General features: G+C 42.9%; 1 protein-coding gene across 4 annotated transcripts in view; it reads left to right on the top strand.

The window, feature by feature from the left end:
* Positions 1–19,960, top strand: part of SLC1A7 (solute carrier family 1 member 7) — a 47,334-nt gene that overhangs the window by 7,844 nt on the left and 19,530 nt on the right. For 3 of the 4 annotated variants that reach the window (XM_083448101.1, XM_083448102.1, XM_083448100.1), the window contains 3 exons: positions 7,305–7,520; positions 15,607–15,649; positions 15,831–16,050. In XM_083448101.1, coding sequence (XP_083304227.1) covers positions 7,305–7,520; positions 15,607–15,649; positions 15,831–16,050 — 479 coding nt within the window. Of the gene's footprint in view, positions 1–1,776; positions 1,835–7,304; positions 7,521–15,606; positions 15,650–15,830; positions 16,051–19,960 lie in introns of those variants that run through there. The other variant, XM_083448103.1, reaches the window with a different exon arrangement.

Below are 19,960 nucleotides of genomic sequence, written 5' to 3'. Positions count from 1 at the left end.
ATCATCTTTATTCTTATATATTTTAAATAAACAGAACTTAGAATTAGTTTGGACACGCTTATAAAGGAAGTTAGAATCTTGCATATAAAGTTCTGGGTCAAATGAACATTTGTGCATTGGAGACACTTGGAGCCAAACTGGCAATAGCAGACAGTGTGATGCTCACCTGACCTCCCAACAGCACCGTCACTGCTGCTTACCGGGAAGAAGAGGGGGAGGGGCAAGGTGGCAGGGAGTTTAGTGTGGTGCAAATGCACCAGCAGAGTGCTCCTGATGGTGCATTTGCATTATGCCAGCCTCCTTGTTCCCCTCCACTCTCCTTCCTGGTAAGCAACAGCAACGAGGTCAGGGGCCACCATGCAGCCCACTACTACAAGCTGTATGTAATGGGTCCATCATTAGTTTATCTACCCTATTCACGTACAAAGTAAATGAAAAGATCTAAATGTAAGAGGAGTCCCATCCTGCAAACCTTACTTCCTCTTGGTCCACGTGTAGCTAAGCTTTTATAGGCTGAGGATCAGAGTCACCCTTAGCCAACCTTCTTGGGGTTGGTGGGTGTGATCTGAAGTGAGTTTAGCACCTTACACTTTCACATGCACAAGACACACAGGCACAGAACCCCCTTCTTCCTACCTTCTGCTGATGAGGTAGAGCTGATGTGCATCTTCATTAGGGTGAAGGGATGCATGAAGAGGTTTATACTAGCAGTGAGATTACTTTAAAAGCATTTAAAATTGGTGGAGTCTTGAGGAGGGGGCAGAAAATTTGTGGGAGAGGGGTTGTGGGTCAGGCCCCCAGACCAGAAGTTAGCCATCCCTGCCGCAGTCCATTGCTCCAAGAAGGTCTCTCCATTCCCAGCACACATCAACTTTCAACACATCACCAGGGATAAGAGGAAGTTGTAATTTTGATAAAATCCTTAATATATATGTATAGTACGCAAGCTTGAAATCTTCAGAGACATGCTAATGAGGAGAGCCACATTTGGCTTTTTATTTCTTGATCCAGATCCTAGATAGCTAAATGCAAAGCAATCTTCTTTTACAAGATCGGCCATAATGCTGTGATGGTGATAATTCCCTGTATTTCTGCTCAGATTCCCCAGGTTAAGCAAAATGTGTGTTTAGTTAGGAAAACGCTCCACCACCTTAAGCATCTTTCTGTAATGATTTGCAGCACTGATATGCACTTGTTCTATCCCAGCATACCTCTTGTGGACTTTTCATATTTGCAGATTTGCAAATTACATGCTCATAAGGGGGGGGGGGTTGTATTTCTGTTGTACATAAGCTTGGATTGCTTCCTTCAACCATATGTGAAGAGTAACTTTTTTTTATCCGTGTCCAAAGCCGCTAGTATGTGTACTAGTATAATACAGGCTTGCCACATTTTGTAAAATATTTTTGCGGGTATGTTTATATTTGAACTGGCCTGACAATAAAGTGCATTTCCTACAAACTCTTCTGTTTGTCAGAGGTGGGGAACATCAGCCCTTAGCCATGCTGGCTTATGGGAGCTGGAGTCCAGAGAACTTCATGTTCCCCACTCCTGTTTTATATGAATTGGTTATGCTCCAGAGATGAAATACATCTCCCCTCCCCGAGACCTTAAAAAATGACCTTGCAGTAGCAAACCAGGGAAGCTGGTGTTTCTGTTCTGCCAATGATAATCATGCTACATTTAATCATCACTAATGTTGTTGACAAAGGGGAACGTCGCTAGTAACCTCTTACTTAGGAAGGGCTTTTCCATAGCAAGCAATTAGGAAATGAGAACATGACCGGGAGGTGAATGAATGAAAACAAACAAGCATCTTCTAGCGACTGCGCTGGTGGTTAATACTTGACCATTACTTCTTGACAAGATTAATGCCTTTCTAATCACACTAATCCCCTTTGACAACTGTATCCATAATCCATCTATTTCAAAGCAATATCCAGATGGCTTCTGATGGAGGAGGAAGAGAGCAAGAGAGAGAGGCATGAGATGAATGGGCTTTGCAGCCAGCTCCTTATGTTTCCCTTTCCCAGGGTTTATGGCATTTGAGGCTAACCCCATTCAGAAAGAGACTGACAGTTATTTAAGCAGAGAGCCATGCGGATTAAAACAACTGCACTTTATAAATAAACTCACTTTAATCTTAAAAGTGCAGGAGCTCAACTTTGTGAATCATTTGGCTAGGTTTTTTTTGTCACATTCAGAAATAATGTGAGAAAAGCAAGAATGATGGTTGTGTTCATGTCAGCACCTGAAAATGGTTTCCAAACCAGGAGCTTCCAGGTAACGATATATCTGCCATGTTCCAACAACCTTTTAGCTGAATGAAACAGACAAGTAGATTGTCCATTATCATTCTGTCACCAATTCGAAAGTATTGCCAGCTGTCATTGTCAAAGCAGTAGACCAGGAATAACCAGGAGTTTGCCTTTATTAAGGCTGATGTACCATATATGAAGACTGGGCTCTTTTCCCATCATGTGTCAACAGATACTTGAAGCCAAGTGTGACTATGTGACAACTGAGTTGAGTTTAATTTAACACACGTTTCCTTTTCTACATGTGTTGCTATGAACTCTCTTGTAAGACCACATTTACAACGTACATTTAAAGCACTATGGTATCTTTTAAACAGTCATGGCTTCCCTCAGAGATTTATGGGACCTGTGGTTTGTTAAGGGTGCTGGTAGTTGTTAGAGATACCTATTCCCATCACAGCTACAATTCCCAGAATGGTTCAGTAATATATTCCTCTTCACAGGGAATTCTGGGAACTGTACACCTGTGAGGGGGACTCTCAACACTCTTTTGCAAATGACAGCTCTCAGAATTCTTTGGGGGGAAGTTATGGCTGTTAAAAGTGATACCATAGCATTTTAGATGTATAACGTGAATGTGGTCTTAGCACTATGCATTACAGACAACAACCGATTTACACGTGTCTGATTGACATGCGTTTGTGCGTGTGGTGCCAAACCCGAAAGTGACCTGAAAAAGTCACTAAAAGGGTGTGCCTGGGCAGAATTTTTTATACAGGCACCACTGATGCATACAGGGCGGTGATGTTCAGAACATAACTGCCACACAAAACAAGGATGGCCTGTATATGCAGTGGCCTTAATTGTCATCTTTGGCAAGTAGATTTACTACTTTGTTATTCAGTGTAAGCCATCTGTCTTTATTAGGCTATACTGTATATACATTCATACATACACAGAGAGCAATACCTTCCCCTCACCTTGCGTTGCGTTGTTTTTAAAATTTGGTTTGCTATTCCTGGGTTCCGCACAGAATTCTGCATTTAGATTAGCACCATTTAGCCTTAGTTTGACTCTCCACCCTTTCAGGAGGCACCCCTAATTAGCTGCTTCTAAACAGTTAATTACTTTTGTGGACTTGCCCCTTACAATTCTAACTCTTCTCACTACATTATCTGGTGACAGCGTAATCTTATTACAGATGATGATCTTATTAATGAACATGCTCCAAAGACTGGGCAATCTCATTATTAGACCCCTCTAGGATTTGTCACCTTGGAGCTAATATATGAATGGACACTAACTCTAGGCCATACCATGATTGGTGATCAAGCATCATCTGAAACCAAGCTGCTGTAAATATGTGAGAGATGTGGCAGGTCATGCTGTACCTTTTGTTAGATTAATATCTGAACTGGTCATCGTTTTCTTCTACCTTAATGTTCTTTGCAAATTGTGGAGGATAAGTCTACCCATGACTCTCTTCCATGATAGCTATGTAGTAACTCCAGTTTCAGAGGCAGTTTGCCTTGGAATACCAATTGCTGGGAATAAAAAGGAGGGAGAATGTTTTTGGGATCATGTCCTGTTTCTGGACTTTCCATTAATATCTAGTTGACCAGAACAAGGAGAGGATGCTAGACTTGAGGGGCCTTTGCCTGGATCCAGCAGGGCTCTACTTAAGTTCTTATGAATCTGATAGGTCAAAGTGAAACATTTTCTACATTTTCTTTCTTGTTTTAGTATTTGGGGTGAATTATATCCAAATTTTCTTCCAACCTAGCAGTTCGAAAGCATGTCAAAGTGCGAGTAGATAACTAGGTACTTCTTCAGCGGGAAGGTAAATGGCGGTTCTGTGTGCTGCTCTGGTTCACCAGAAGCGGCTTAATCATGCTGGCCACATGACCCGGAAGCTGTATGCCGGCTCCCTTGGCCAATAAAGAGAGATGAGTGCCGCAGCCCCAGAGTCAGCCACGACTGGACCTAATGGTCAGGGGTCCCTTTACGTTTTATATCCAAATTTAACTCATCAGAAAGTCTATCCCTGGAGTCCCCGTGGTGGTGGGATATCATGTGAAAATTTATTTTTGTCTTTCTTTTCCTTTTCTGAGACTAGAACTGTAGTACTGCCATGGGCTAAAAAAGAGAAAGAAGAAATCACTGTCTCCATTTCCCTCCGCTTCCTCCTTTGTCTCTCTGCTATGTCTTTTGGTTGCGCTATGGTCTAAACCACAGAACCTAGGGCTTGCCAATCAGAAGGTCGGCGGTTTGAATCCCCGCGATGGGGTGAGCTCCCGATGCTCTGTGCCTGCTCCTGCCAACCTAGCAGTTCAAAAGCACGTCAAAGTGCAAGTAGATAAATAGGTACCACTCCAGCAGGAAGGTAAACGACATTTCCGTGCGCTGCTCTGGTTCGCCAGAAGTGGCTTAGTCATGCTGGCCACATGACCCGGAAGCTGTCTGCGGACAAACGCCGGCCTCCTCGGCTATTAAAGCGAGATGAGCACTGCAACCCCAGAGTCGTCCGCAACTGGAATTAATGGTCAGGGGTCCCTTTACCCTTTACCTATTCCATTAGGGCAGGACCTGTCCTCTTGCAAGGCTGTGTACATGTCATACCATTAAAGCACATCCCCACCCCCAAAGAATCCTGGGAATTGTAGTTTATCCCCCAAGAGCTCCAATTCCCAGCTGCCTTAACAAACTACGGTTCCCAGGATTAGCCACTTGTTTAGTAAGTTAACAGCTCCTTATTACTTCCACGTTATGACCATATGATTGTAGTAAAGTCACTCTAGATTGCATGCTGTTCCTATCCTGGCAATCTGAACGTAAAACAAATATGCTTCATGCAGAAACAGGAAGACTTTGTAAGTGGATGTTGCATTGGGAGAAAATAAGTGACATGAAATGCTACTGGGATCACAGTGAAACTGTAAAAAAAAAGAAAAAAGCAGCATTGGTGGACTCACGTATACTGCATAGTTTCACTGAATAGACATTCTGCTTATTTTCACTGATGTCATTATGGCACACAACAACCTCATTGTGATTTACTTTCTTTCCGAGTAGCCTGGCAGGCCGGATTATAATGCAGATGTTCTCAGAAGTTAAATATGTTAAACAGACTTTCTGGAAAGGGTTTATAGTGACTTTAAAAAAAAATGTTGCAGGAACACTCTGACCACCTAACAAATTTGCTTCCAAGGCCTTGATCCTTTTGCTTTTTATCTCTAACCTTTTATCTCTTTAATTGAGCGATACAATCTAGTCTTTTATATATTGTATGTGTTTGGATTATTAATGTATTTGGATGACTTTTATTATTTCACTTTTTAAACTTATGCCGATAAATGCAAAAATAATGAACAATACTTCTGCTAATGTTTATGATGCATTTGAGTAAACAGCAATTTGCAATTTTCATTTTTTTAAAAATCTGACAAATGCCATCTCTTAAGAAGGTATCTCTTTAACTTGCATCTAATAGCATTCGCCACGTTTGAACACAGCAGTTAAAATATAACTGTGAATTAATCACAAGTTCCCCTCCAGTACCTGGGGATTAAAGGAGAGGAATTCTAGGGCAGAGGGTGAAAATACAATACAATGCAGCTAAAAATCTGTTCCCTCTGTCCCCGCCCCCTGCCCCGTCCCCCCAATGCATCGAACTGAAAACAAAACCTGCAGGATTAAAGATTGGCAAGCAGTTAAGCAGTGCATTTTCTCAATTAATTTACTGGATGAGTGGAACCTGATGGCTTAATCCCACCACTATGTTTTCACCAAATTTGTTATAAAGGTTAAGCTGCCTTTCAGCCTGACCTCTAAACAAATTCATCAAATGACATTTGTCATGTTTGGGGAAATTTTGGTGCCTAGAATAAATTAATAATGTTCGCTAGTTTGTTGGTTATTGTTAATAAATAATGTTGTTGTTAATAAATAGTGTTGAAATCTTTAGAAGACAGCCCCGCCCTGGAAGCTTTGTTACATATCTTACCAAATCCTGCTGCTGTTTCCTGCCACCCATTCATATTTTTCCGTATAAAAGGAAGGTTGAGTGGTGCTCCTTTCAATATCCCACACCTTGCAAGTTTCTAATATCCCCCTCTCTGCCCGTCCCAGATGTTCACATCAGCATGGCTTCATTAGTGTCAGATTTGTTTCTGTTTGTGTAGACACCGGGGAGTATTGGCGGGCAGGGGTGTCTTTACCCTGTACAAAGGTGTTCAAACCTTGTCTAGAGAGAAATTAGGACTCCAAATGGTTTAAGAAAGGGTGCATCATTCAGTAGTCTTTTATGACAAAGCACAGGATATAAATGCATTTCGGGCAACTTTGTGCGAACATGGATTAAAAGCCAAGTGCTAGAAATTCACATTCCAGTTTCCTATCCTACTTCCACGTAAACCCATACGGTGTTGCCTCACTTCATTCCCAGAAAAATACTAATTCTGGGCTGAGTTTGTGTACACAATCACATTATCGCGTTGGCCTGATCTGAGGTCTTCTAGTTTACAGAAATTATAGGAATTACGGAGATGCAAAAATTGCAATATTTCAAACTTACCTGTGATTTAGGTCATATTGCACAAGGTGGTGCTTCTTTTAGATATGTGCCAATGTATGTTTGAGTTGGGAAGGGGCTGTAATTATCTGTACATCTGTACTCATATCAGCCCACATTTGAAAAGAAATAGCATCCCAAGCCCCACTACTCAATCTGTAATAGAAGAAAAATGCAGAAAACTGGGGAGCAACATAAATTAATAATTGCATTTTTTCTAATAATATTTATGTTATTAGAATTTTTTTAAAAAAAATAGATGCAGCCTATTGTCTTTTTTCTTTTTAAGGATGAGTTTTGCATTTATAACTTACAGTGTACAAATCCTGATCTGCTTATAGGACTGTCAGTCTAAGTTAACTAGCATCTGAGATATATCTTTACTGTGTCCATTTCTTCTCACAGCCTAGAGCAATAGATCTCATTCAGAAAACATGTGGAAAGGGTAACACGTATCTTGTCTCTTCTTTCAACAGCTTAATGTCTGGGCTAGCAGCCCTTGATGCGAAGACATCTAGTCGATTAGGCATCATAACAGTCACATACTACCTTTGGACCACTTTTGTGGCTGTTATTGTGGGAATCATTATGGTCTCCATTATCCACCCTGGTGGGGCAGCCCAGAAGGAGAACACGGAGGAAAGTGGGAAGCCTATCATGAGCTCTGCAGATGCCTTGCTGGACTTAATTCGGTAACTACATTAATTCTTACTGCTTTCATGAAAGGTAAAATCTTACGCATCCTGTAACTTTGTGGGGAAGAGTGAGAGCATTTTAAGATACATTTTGAAGTCTGTGAATTCTCCATAGGGTAGTTAAAAATAATCACCAGATTCTGAAAATACAGGAAATATAATTCTAATATACTCAGGGTGAGGCATATTTTTACATCCTGTATTTATGTGAATTGCCACCAAGAACCTACATGACTGGCATTGACAGCTGTAACTGTGAGACTGCTTTGCATACAGGATTTTAGCCTGTGTGAACTGGGCTTAAGTCGGCGAATGGGAAGTACTGAATGGGAAGTTCCTTCTTTCTTTGTGGCCACCATTTGTCTTAACAGCTGAAGGAAGATAGCAGGCTATTATCTTCCTGCAACTTATGAGGAGAAAGTAGAAGTGATCCATTGTGCTGATGGCCCTGCTTCTATTTGTTTGAATTCCCTCAACTCCTTTTGTTTTCATATGCTTTTATACCACTTTTATGTTATGCTTTTGTTTTAACAACATTGTTGATTGCTTTCATGTTGTACACCACTTAGCGATTTTTGAAAAATACTAAGCAGTTTGGGAACGCTTTTAAATAAATGAAAACCTGTAACCCGGGCATCCAAGTTGACCTTGTCTGGTACGGCAAGAGAAAGTGGCTTGTCTCTTGGCTGACAGAGAAGAAATCGACCTGGCTGAGAGCTGGACTCCTGCTGAGGAGGCTAAGCCTCTCTAAATATGAAGCGACAGCAATAGCTGGCTGCCTGGGACAGCAGGGTTGTTGCCAGATAAACAATCCCCATCATTTGTTTCACTAGCGTTCGCATAGTGGTAATACTTGATGTTGAATAGTTATGTATTCTCCATTCAGGCACCTTTGGGTGACGAGAGGATTATAAATAAGTAAACAAATCATCCCCAAATGTCACAGTCCATCATCAGGCGGTGGCCGCCGAGACCACATAACACCGGTCTTGAAAGACCTACATTGGCTCCCAGTACGTTTCCAAGCACAATTCAAAGTGTTGGTGTTGACCTTTAAAGCCCTAAACGGCCTCGGTCCAGTATACCTGAAGGAGCATCTCCACCTCCATCGTTCTGCCCAGACGCTGAGGTCCAGCGCCGAGGGCCTTCTGGCAGTTCCCTCATTGCGAGAAGCAAAGCTACAGGGAACCAGGCAGAGGGCCTTCTCGGTAGTGGCGCCCGCCCTTTGGAACGCCCTCCCATCAGATGTCAAAGCGATAAACAACTACATGACATTCAGAAGACATCTTAAGGCAGCCCTGTTCAGGGAAGTTTTTAATGTGTGACATTTTAGTGTATTTTTGGTCTCTGTGGGAGCAGCCCAGAGTGGCTAGGGAAACCCAGCCAGATGGGCGGGGTACAAATAATAAATTATTATTATTATTATTATTATTATTATTATTGGGATCTGTAGTCCAACAACATCTAGGGACCCCTGGTTGAGGAAGACTGAACTAAAGCCTGGTTCGTACTGACAGAGTGGCATAGGAACCTTTCTTATGACTGGGTTTCATACTGTTTATGTAACATCTGGAAGGAGGGTCTATTTGAAGATGGAGTTTGGATTTGATATCCCGCTTTATCACTACCCGAAGGAGTCTCAAAGCGGCTAACATTCTCCTTTCCTTTCCTCCCCCACAACAAACACTCTGTGAGGTGAGTGGGGCTGAGAGACTTCAGAGAAGTGTAACTAGCCCAAGGTCACCCAGCAGCTGCATGTGGAGGAGCGGAGACGCGAACCCGGTTCACCAGATTACGAATCTACCACTCTTAACCACTACACCACACTGGCTCTCATACAAAATATCTGGTTTCTTTCTATGTCAGCGTTTCCCATCCATTAATCAATTTTCTAGTACTATAGAAAGATATTAATGAAAGCAGATTTCACAGTGTGGGGTTGCACATCTGTAGCTGTGGCATCTATTATACTTGCATCAAGTTTTAATATACTTTTGCTTAGGGAACATCCTAGTAGTTTGTTTCTCTGATATATACTGCATGCGGAGCTCCCCCCGACACCTTTATTATGACCCTCTGGGCCCCTCCACTCATCCTTTTTATTGCACATTCATGATTATTCGTGTGCACGATGTTATTAGGGCACATATTACACACAATCCCACTTTCAATGTCTGCAAAGGTTTTGGGCTGTTCGCAGTGCTTTATTTCCTATCAATGTATATCCATAATTTTCTGCTAAAATTGATGGCATTTGGAATTAAATGCTCAGCAGAATTTGACCCAAATACAGAATCCTGGTTGAAAGGGCACACTTTACCCTGGGTACAACAACATTGAGACTCTGGACTTGGAAAATAAGAAAGCTATGTTAATTATTGGGAATACCTGTTTGATAGTCCCATCTAGCTAAAATGGAATTGCAACAAGTCATGCTTGCTCTTGCTCCAGATAGGTCTCCTCTCTCCATGCCTAGAAAGGTCTTACCTTTGCCCCTCTCCTTTCCAACGGAAAACCCACTCTTTAGCAATAGATCGGAACAAATGGCAATCCGGAGAAAATCCGAATTGCCATTTGCTCCAAGAAAGTGTGGATAACTCAATAGGCAATCCACAATCAGATCTCCCAAATATTAGTTTCCAGATTACCCTAATTTATATTTTAACAGTTCAGACTATTTGTCCATCCAGCCAATATCATCTCCTTTGCCTGACCGTGATCTCATCATCTGTCGCAGGTCTTTCTTGTGGGTTTCCCAAAGACATCTAGTTGTCCACTGGGATAATAGTTTGGTGGACTCAACAAGCCTTAGGTGTGATGCAGCAAGGCTGTTCTTACGATCTGTTTAACTGGAGGTACTGAGGAATAAACCTGGGACCACCCACGTCCAAAGCATGTTCTCTGTTACTGAGTTATGGTCTCTTCCCCAATATATCAGATTCCCCTCCAATATATAAAGACATATAATTGTCTTATATTGTAGCTGAAGTGCAATGAGACCCCTTAATTAAGGTAAAGGTAACCCTGCCCGTACGGGCCAGTCTTGACAGACTCTAGGGTTGTGCGCCCATCTCACTCAAAGAGGCCAAGGGCCAGCGCTGTCCGAAGACTCTTCCGGGTCACGTGGCCAGCGTGACATCGCTGCTCTGGCGAGCCAGAGCCGCACACGGAAACGCCGTTTACCTTCCCACTAGTAAGCGGTCCCTATTTATCTACTTGCCCCCAGGGGTGCTTTCGAACGGCTAGGTTGGCAGGCGCTGGGACCGAACAGCAGGAGCGCACCCCGCCACGGGGATTCGAACCGCCGACCTTTCGATCGGCAAGCCCTAGGCACTGAGGCTTTAGCCCACAGCGCCACCCCTTAATTAGCTGTCCCTTTAAATTTACCTTTGTGTTCTCTCTCAAAGGCTAAGAACACATCCTAAACTGAACAGAAATTTGTCTTTGTTTTTACAAGACAAGAGAAAGTTTTGATTGTCATTGTTAGCTACAGCTCAATGAATGCCCTGTTTGTCCAAAACCTGATATTGTGCTTAAACCGTTTATAGCAGAAGACAAAGGTGTGTGCTGATAAAACTTGACACCTTCAGTTAGATTTCTTTTAAAAAGGTAAAAAGGTAAAGGTACCCCTGCCCGTACGGGCCAGTCTTGACAGACTCTAGGGTTGTGCGCCCATCTCACTCAAAGAGGCCAAGGGCCAGCACTGTCCGAAGACACTTCCGGGTCACGTGGCCAGCGTGACATCGCTGCTCTGGCGAGCCAGAGCCGCACACGGAAACGCCGTTTACCTTCCCGCTAGTAAGCGGTCCCTATTTATCTACTTGCACCCGAGAGTGCTTTCGAACTGCTAGGTTGGCAGGCGCTGGTACCGAACAGCGGGAGCGCACCCCACCGCGGGGATTCGAACCGCCGACCTTTCGATCGGCAAGCCCTAGGCACTGAGGCTTTAACCCACAGCGCCACCCGTGTCCCTTAGATTTCTTTTAGAATCTGTTAAAATATTGAAGGAATTAAGGTGCGAGTGACCTTTTTTTATAGCTATGATCTGTTTTCTGAGCTGACATGCCTGCTAACTCTAAATCATACTTTTCAGTCTTGTGGAATACTTTGTCCACGGAGAGTGGATGGGATCCTTTTTGTCGGCTGGTGTAAACATTTTTATTCTGGCTGGGTGTTTTTTTTGCAAGTTGAAGTAATTTTTACTTTTATTCGTAAAGCTTCTTTTGTATTATTTCATTTTATAATATATATAAAACGAAGAGAACAATTATAACAACAGACAAAAATGAAAAGATGAAAAACAAAAACTATAAAATAGGCATGTAGAATGAGTAGTTGCACATGAGTTAAAATAACAGAGCCCAAGTAAAGACTATCCACTTTATCAGATCAGGTATAGTTCCAGATTTGCCAGGCTTGTGAGCAGCATTGTCTTTAAAATGATGGCTCTGTCATAAAAAGAATGCTAAATTATATAAAAAGTGTCTGGAGCTTATAGTTCTTGTTGAAATTACAAATTATGTGTGATTTTCTCCAGAGTGAGCAGTACCAAGCAATCAGTGTAAGATCTGGGACTGTTTTCCATTAAACTGCAATTGCTATTTATGCTGCCAAGATTATATATGAGAACAATTATTTTGACAATATATTTACATTGGTTCCATCAAAACTATTCAATCACATTGATGATGATGAAGAAGAGTTTGGATTTGATATCCTTCTTTATCACTATCCTAAGGAGTCTCAAAGCGGCTAACATTCTCCTTTCCCTTCCTCCCCCACAACAAACACTCTGTGAGGTGAGTAGGGCTGAGAGACTTCAGAAGAAGTGTGACTGGCCCAAGGTCACCCAGCTGCTGCATGTGGAGGAGCGGGGAAGCGAACCCGGTTCCCCAGATTACAAGACTACCGCTTTTAATCACTACACCACACTGGCTCCCGATGTCAAAAATTATTAAAATTTGTATACTGCCCTTCATCCAAAGATCACAAGGCAGTTCACAACATAACAATACAAAATGAGAACACAAAATACATAATAAAACAAAAACAAACCAATGATCCTCTCCCACAAGCACATTTAAAATGACATAGAACCCTGCTCCACGAGAGTATTGCCACCATTACTCAATACAGATTAACAAACTGCCCCTATGCTTCCTGATAGCCAACTGTGGATCCTGAATCATCATTCTGGAATTTGTTTCCTAATGTATTCCAATATGTGTGAGAGCTACAAAGTGCTGAGGAACAGAAGTTGATCATGTATCTGGTATACAGGTTTCTGTATTGGTCAAACAGTGCTAAGGAGAGTGTTGAAATAGATGTGTGGATCATCCTAACTTTACTAAATGGGAATAAAACATTTGTATATTAAAAAATAATAATATTTCATGCTAAAACTAGGCATTTGTCTGGAATTTCAGCCAACAAAAACTCTTTTCTGCTTTATGTGCCAGTTTCCTTCCCCTCACCTGTACTTCTGTGTGATAAAAATATTTGTTATTACTTAATTTTTTATTGATCTTGGGCTTCACTGCAAGCCAGACAATACCTAAACATGTGACTTTCTCTCGAGACCCCATTTCTTCCCTTGAGGCATCAGATTGTCAGTCAGTACAACATGAATTACTTTATTTTATTTTATTTTATTTATTGAATTGACATTCTGCTGCTGGCATGACATTACGGTGGTGTACCAGGCGGAGTAGTGCAAATTCTCTTTCTTTCTTTCTTTCTCATATATTTTGCAATCATATGAAGGCCATCCTTTTACCTGGAAGTGATCCTTTTTTGGTCACTTCAAAAAAGCTAGTCTCAAGGAATGTTTCTTCACCACAGAAATAAACAGCAATCTATTTAAAATATAGTGGAAGTATTCCAGATCCCTGTATTAAGAGGAGCAGTTGTAATTCCTGCAGGATAAAGAATGATCAAGAAATAAAATGCTGTAATCCTCCACGAATTTGGCTAACATTAAATCTAGCTACTAACCATCTGATATTTCTTCTCCTGTGGAGTCCCAGTTGCATTTTAATGCTGCCAATTATGGTTTAGGGAGCGAAGCCACATTCAATTTATTTTCTGCTCTCAGAGCTGCCATGGGCCACGTGTGTCGTTCTTCTTCAGTTCAGGTTGAAGGAAAATCCTCAATGGGAATCTGCTGCTCCAGATGAATTATCCATCGCAAACTAATTTAATCAGTGCAATAATCCTTTGTACGTCTGTAGCACCTCACATCCCAAAATCGCATGACAAGTATGAATTAGTTAATGTGTGCGGATGGAATGCAGGTTTCATGGGGACTAATTGTCCCGGTGAAGTCAGCATCATTTGAGAGGCAAGTTAAAGGGAAATTCTCGGTTTTGTAAAGGTGTAGCTAGATGTTCATGCATTCCCCCCCCCCCTCAAATAATTACAGTGGTAACTCGGGTTAAGTACTTAATTCGTTCTGGAGGTTCGTTTTTAACCTGAAACTGTTCTTAACCTGAGATGCCACTTTAGCTAATGGGGCCTCCCGCTGCTGACCACGTTTCTGTTCTCATCCTGAAGCAAAGTTCTTAACCCGAGGTACTATTTCTGGGTTAGCAGAGTCTGTAACCTGAAGCGTCTGTAACCTGAAGCATCTGTAACCCGAGGTACCACTGTATTTTATTACTCAAGAAGTAATTAATTGCACAGATGTTATTCTCTTGATATTGGGGAGAAACTAAACATCATTCACATCATACTTTCTAGCACTCATACCACAGTATATATTTTTCTGCTTTTTCCAGCTCTGGTTTACTCAAGTGTTGGATGACTCTTAGCAGACTGTGTGACATCACTGCACTGTTTCAGATGATTAAGACCCTTGTGCCTGCGCTGTTTGCTCTTGGATGGTTCATCATCCACACATGTGACACAGCACATTAACTAGCAGTTGTCCTGCGATGAACATGCATGTATGAACAAAACTCAGGCTGCAATCCTATGCACATTTACTCCATGGGGAGAAAGTCCCATTGGAGGATAAGGCTACCAATGGCGACTGGCCACCATAGCTGAATGCCAGTTGCTGGGAATCACAAGCGGGTAGAATGCTGTTGCGCTCAGGTTCTGCTTTTGGGCTTCCCTCAGGCTCCTGGCTGGCCACTGTGAGAACAGGATGCTGGACTAGATGGGCCATTGGCCTGATGATCCAGCAGGCTCTTCTTATGGTCTTATGAAAATTCAGTGGGACTAATTTCTGAACAGACGTGCATGTAAGTAAAACTGTCTGACATGTTTGCGTAAGATGCCAGGACTTGATTGAGTCTCCATTGTATGTTTGGTCGCATCGTTGTGGAAGAGCTATAGAGTTAAAACATTCTGACTGCTTCCTAAGATCAAAAGGGGAGGACCTTCTCTGTGTACCTTCTAGGGTGGAAGCATGTTTGACTGCGATAAGAGAGAGGAACTTCTCAGTGTCTGCTCCCTGATTGTGGAGACTTTGCCCTGTGAAATGTGGCTGGCTCCTTCCTTTGCTTTTTTTGCAACAGTTGTTGAAAACCATTTTATTCCAGCAGGTTTTTGTTGTATGTGAAAGGTGATGTTTCTATGGTTTTAACAGCTGACCTTATCTCTTTGGTTGATTGTTGTTTAATAAAATAGGGATGTCTAAATGATGAATGCTGCTCTTGGTGATAGTTTTGCACCAGAAGGGTGATATATAAGTATTTTAACAAATAGAGATGGACAGACAGTAGTATCTCGCTAAGTTTGGGCATGCAGGATCCTACTGAAATAGGACTAGATGATTTTCAGACTTTTTCCAGCACTTTGATTCCAGTGCTTCTGTGTGTCTACAGCAGAGGAATAAAGCTTTTGAAGAAGCTGGAGTAAGGCTTCAATTAACAGAATGTCATTTAGCTCCTTTTTGGCCACATATTGCAGGTTGCAGATATTACAATGGGAAACACTGGAATGTGATTGATTCCCAAATAAAATGCTACACAGATAGAAATGGCCACCTAAAAGAGAAAGTAACTTATAAATATTAGTGGCCCAATGAGTTCAATTTTTACCTAATACCTTGGCAAACATCTTTCTTATCTCTTTTCAGGAACATGTTCCCTGCCAACCTTGTTGAGGCCACTTTTAAACAGGTGAGTGTCTGGACCACTATTAGTTTGAACACTAGTGAAATTTCCCCTTCAAATAAGCAAGGAGTTAATGAATCTTCAGAGGTATTCCGTTATCTGTTGATAAAGTTCCGTTCATGAAGGGAACTTCAAAGCAAGAAAATATCCTTCTACCTGTAATGGAGATGCGCTTCCGCTCTTTCAGTACCGAACCAAAAGCACCCCGATTGTGAAAGCCAACAAAGCTGCGTCTGAAAGCACCACACGCCGAATCATTATCTACGGGGTTCAGGATGAAAATGGATCCAACATCCAGAATTTTGCCTTGGACATCACACCACCACCCGAAGTTATCTACAAGTCAGAACCAGGCACCAGCGAAGGCATGAACGTGTTGGGGATTGTAATATTCTCTGCTACCATGGGTATGTGGTTGTAATCTGTGAAGTTGTCCCTTGATGTAGAAGAATTAACCTTTCTGTTTGGAACCCCTAGTGCCGTTTCTGTTCTTTCACCACGTCAATAGCACCCACTTGAAATAGCTTTGAGCAGTTGAGCATTGGAGCCAAGCTTCCAGTCACCTGCGAAAGAGCATGCTGCAGTTTTCGGCTGTCCTACGTTGCTCTGTAGTTTCCTCATCTGGTATTTTTTACTTCCCTCTGTAATTCATAGAGCTTGTGTGACAGGGCCCGAGGGCCACATCTCTTCATGGAAACCCTGAGAGAGGATGTCTCATGTTTGCTAGGGGACTGCACTGAAAAATTTAGCAGACCCAAGTCATGACTTATCCCCATTAAGGTGAAATGGATTTGCTAGTCATCACTAAGTTCTTCTCTATGGATTTCAAATTTTGGAACAGTGAAGACCAGTCTCCTGTACATTGTGAGATTGCCTACATACTTACTGATTTTAAACGCTACAGGGGGCCATGATTTGGCTAAAAGTGGGAGGAATGGCTTGTGGATTCTATTAACCCCCCCCCCCCCCAGTCTGCCCATCCCAATTCAAGCCCAGTTTTCAACAATATTTACTATTTGCTGCTATTAGTTAATAACTGCATTTATATTCCACATTTCCTCCAAAGAGCTAAAGACAGTATACATTGTCCTCCCCTCCCTCACAACATCTCTGTGAGGTAGGTTTGGCTGTGAGATCGTGATCAAATGGTAGAATGTTGGTGTGAGGTTGTTGTTGTTGTTGTTATTATTATTATTATTATTATTATTAATTACATTTGTATACCGCCCTATACCCTCAGGTCTCAGGGTGGTTACAACATAAAGTCACAACATAAAATCACAAAATACATAATCAAAATAAAAACAGAAACAACCCAATAACCACCGCCCCCCACACACATTTTAAAAGGGCATTGGATGTCAATCAGCGAAAGGCCTGGTTTAAGAGGAATGTTTTTGCCTGGTGCCTAAAGATTCTGAAATGTCCTTCACGTTTTCCTGTTGGTGAATTTTCATTGCACTCCTATATTAGGAGCTTCGGTGTAATAATTCACAGAATGCCCTGCAGGGAGCAGTGGAATATTTCAGTAGCCGAGCACTCTCTTCTCCTTGATTTACCCCCAACGCATTGGCTCCAATCAAAATGATGTCATTTTTATTTTAAGCATAAATCTTGCTGGCATGAATTATCACATGATTGTCACGCTGAAGATTGATTCATGTGCTGGACTGCAACTTCACAAAGAGGAAAAGTTTGTAGCATCCTAAAGTAAAATTCAGTTTCTGGAGCAAGCAGATTAATCTAAAATGAAAATCTGTTTAGCCCTTTCCAAAGAGGATATTGTGAAGTTGGAAAAGGTTCAGAAAGGGGAAATCAAAATGATCAAGGGAGTGGAGAATACTCTGCTGTGAGGAAAGGTTACAACATTTGGTCCTTTTTTGGTTAGAAAAATGGTGAGTAAGGCTGCAGTCCACCCCCATCCCCTACATTACATTGGCCTTTGTGGGGCTGCTGGACTGAGCAGAGGCCTCCCTCCACTCCGTTCTGCCAGCCCAGCTGGCCTCCTGTTCAGCCACCCTCTTCTGCTCACCGAATGGGTGGAGAAGAGGCCCTCTGCCAATATCCCCACCAGATGAGTTAAGTGGAAAGCCCCCAAATAGGACATTCAAAGGGAGGATGTGGGGCTAAACTAGCCCACAACCCACTGGATCCCAAGCCAGCCTCACAGCTGATTGCGGGGCAGGATTGAACCCTGCTCAGTTTGGCTGTGCACACCTGTTCCCTGCTTACTGATTCTTTCAGAAAAGTGAATGACAGGGAAATATAACATGCAAAGGGTATTGCAACAAGGGCAGTCATGAGAAAGGGTAGAGTGGATTTAGGCTGCAATCCCTGAACCTGCATCACTTCTCCAACCCTGAACTCACATCCACCCAAACCTTTCATTCATCGCTTTATGTCTTGGGTGGAAGAAAAGGAGATATGAGACGTAGATGTTGAGGAGGGACCAATCCCCACTGGCCAAACTGAATGGAAGTGACATGAATCTGAACTACAGACATGGACAATTCTGTCAGTCACATTGAGAAATATGCCCAGGCCTGCTATTCATTTTCATGTGGCCTATAGCCTTGCCTCCTCTGTCTTCTCCCTCCACCTTTAGATTATGGATAGGGACCATTTCCACTTTTCAACATGGAATATCCATGTTCTCCTGAAGCTGCCATTTCATAATAGCCCAGACTGGATTAAAATGCTGAAGTGCCCTTCAAATTTATGTTAAGAGGAAGGCGCAACATAATTCAAAAAACATATTGCAGATTTGAAATTTATGGTGAGCCAAAGATTAGCAAGTGTTGTTGTGAAATGGCTGCATCTTGACAGCAGATCAGCTTGTTTGCCATTAAATCAAGACTAGTGCTGAGACGTGGAACCTGCTGTACAAGCACAGACGTGAGTTCTGACACTCAGTTCTTGGCTGGGATATATTTGCTGTACAGATATGAGAGTTCACTGAGACTTAGAAAAAACCAAAATCACTCTCACTAAATCATTTCAAGAGTATTTTTGTTGTTGTTGAAAAGGTTCCCTGAATGTGGAGCCTGCATTTTTTTCAGTGACTGATCTATGGACCTCTCCTCTCAGACTGTCCCCACTTGGTTCTTGGCAAGGGACCTAACTTTGTTTCCTGCTGCTGGATCATGGATCTATTATCTCTTTATTTTCCCCTCCACTGCCCCATGTTTATCAGGATAGACTCAGAGCCTACACACATACTAATGTGTGCCTGTAGGCTCTCACCATAAACATAGGGACCCTGCATTTTCTCCAGTGATTATCTGTGATTGCAGCCTGCACGTACATATTTGTACCCTGATATGCTCTGCTCTGACCTACCGATGAATGTGTGGAGGTTGGAAGTGTGGCCCATGAGTGTGACTCTGTTCCTCCCACTCTAAGTAGTCAAATCCACAGGTGTGGTTGCATGAATTGCTGAACAGGTTTGTGTTTGTCGGGCATCCATTGAGTTTTGCCCTAAACCTGCAGTTTCTGTTGACTTCTACCAAAGATTGGGGGAAAAGGGGGTGTGGTGGGTTAAGCAACAGGTAGGTGACAGTACCAGGCTGGTAGATCACGTTCTGTTTAATGGGGATGTCCAAAGCATTCAGGGTTATATCTAACTAGGTCTTGCTTGGAGTAAGGTAAAATAAAGGGACCCCTGATCATTAGGTCCAGTCGTGACCGACTCTGGGGTTGCAGCGCTCATCTTGCTTTATTGGCTGAGGGAGCCGGCGTACAGCTTCTAGGTCATGTGGCCAGCATGACAAAGCCGCTTCTGGTGAACCAGAGCAGCATACGGAAACACCTTTTACCTTCCCGCCGGAGCGGTACCTATTTACCGTATTTTTCGCCCTATAGGACGCACCGTCCCATAAGGCGCACCTAGTTTTTTGGGGGGGAAATAAAGGAAAAAAATTATTTCCCCCCCAGGCGCGGGGTTGGGGAAGCCCGAGCTTCCCCTGACCCCAGCCCCCAAACAGGCAGCTCTCTGCAAGCCGTGGGAGCCCAGTGCTGGCTCCCGCTGCTAGCGGAGAGGTCCGCGAAGCCTGGACGCGCTGAGCTCAGCGCGCGCAGGCTTCAGCATGCAGGCACCTCTCCGCCAGCAGCGGGAGCGCTCCCGCTGCTGGCGGAGAGGTCCGCGAAGCCTGGACGCGCTGAGCTCAGCGCGCGCAGGCTTCAGCATGCAGGCACCTCTCCGCCAGCAGCGGGAGCGCTCCACAAGCAGCGGGAGCGCTCCTGCTGTTTGCGGAGAGGTCCGCGAAGCCTGCATTCGCCCCATAGGACGCACCCAGATTTCCCCTTCATGTTTGGAGG

The sequence above is a fragment of the Podarcis tiliguerta genome, assembly GCF_965153285.1.
Source record: "Podarcis tiliguerta genome assembly, chromosome: 6".
NCBI classification, from domain to species: domain Eukaryota; kingdom Metazoa; phylum Chordata; class Lepidosauria; order Squamata; family Lacertidae; genus Podarcis; species Podarcis tiliguerta.
The sequence above is the reverse complement of the archived record's forward strand: the minus strand, read 5'-3'. Positions and strand labels throughout refer to the sequence as shown.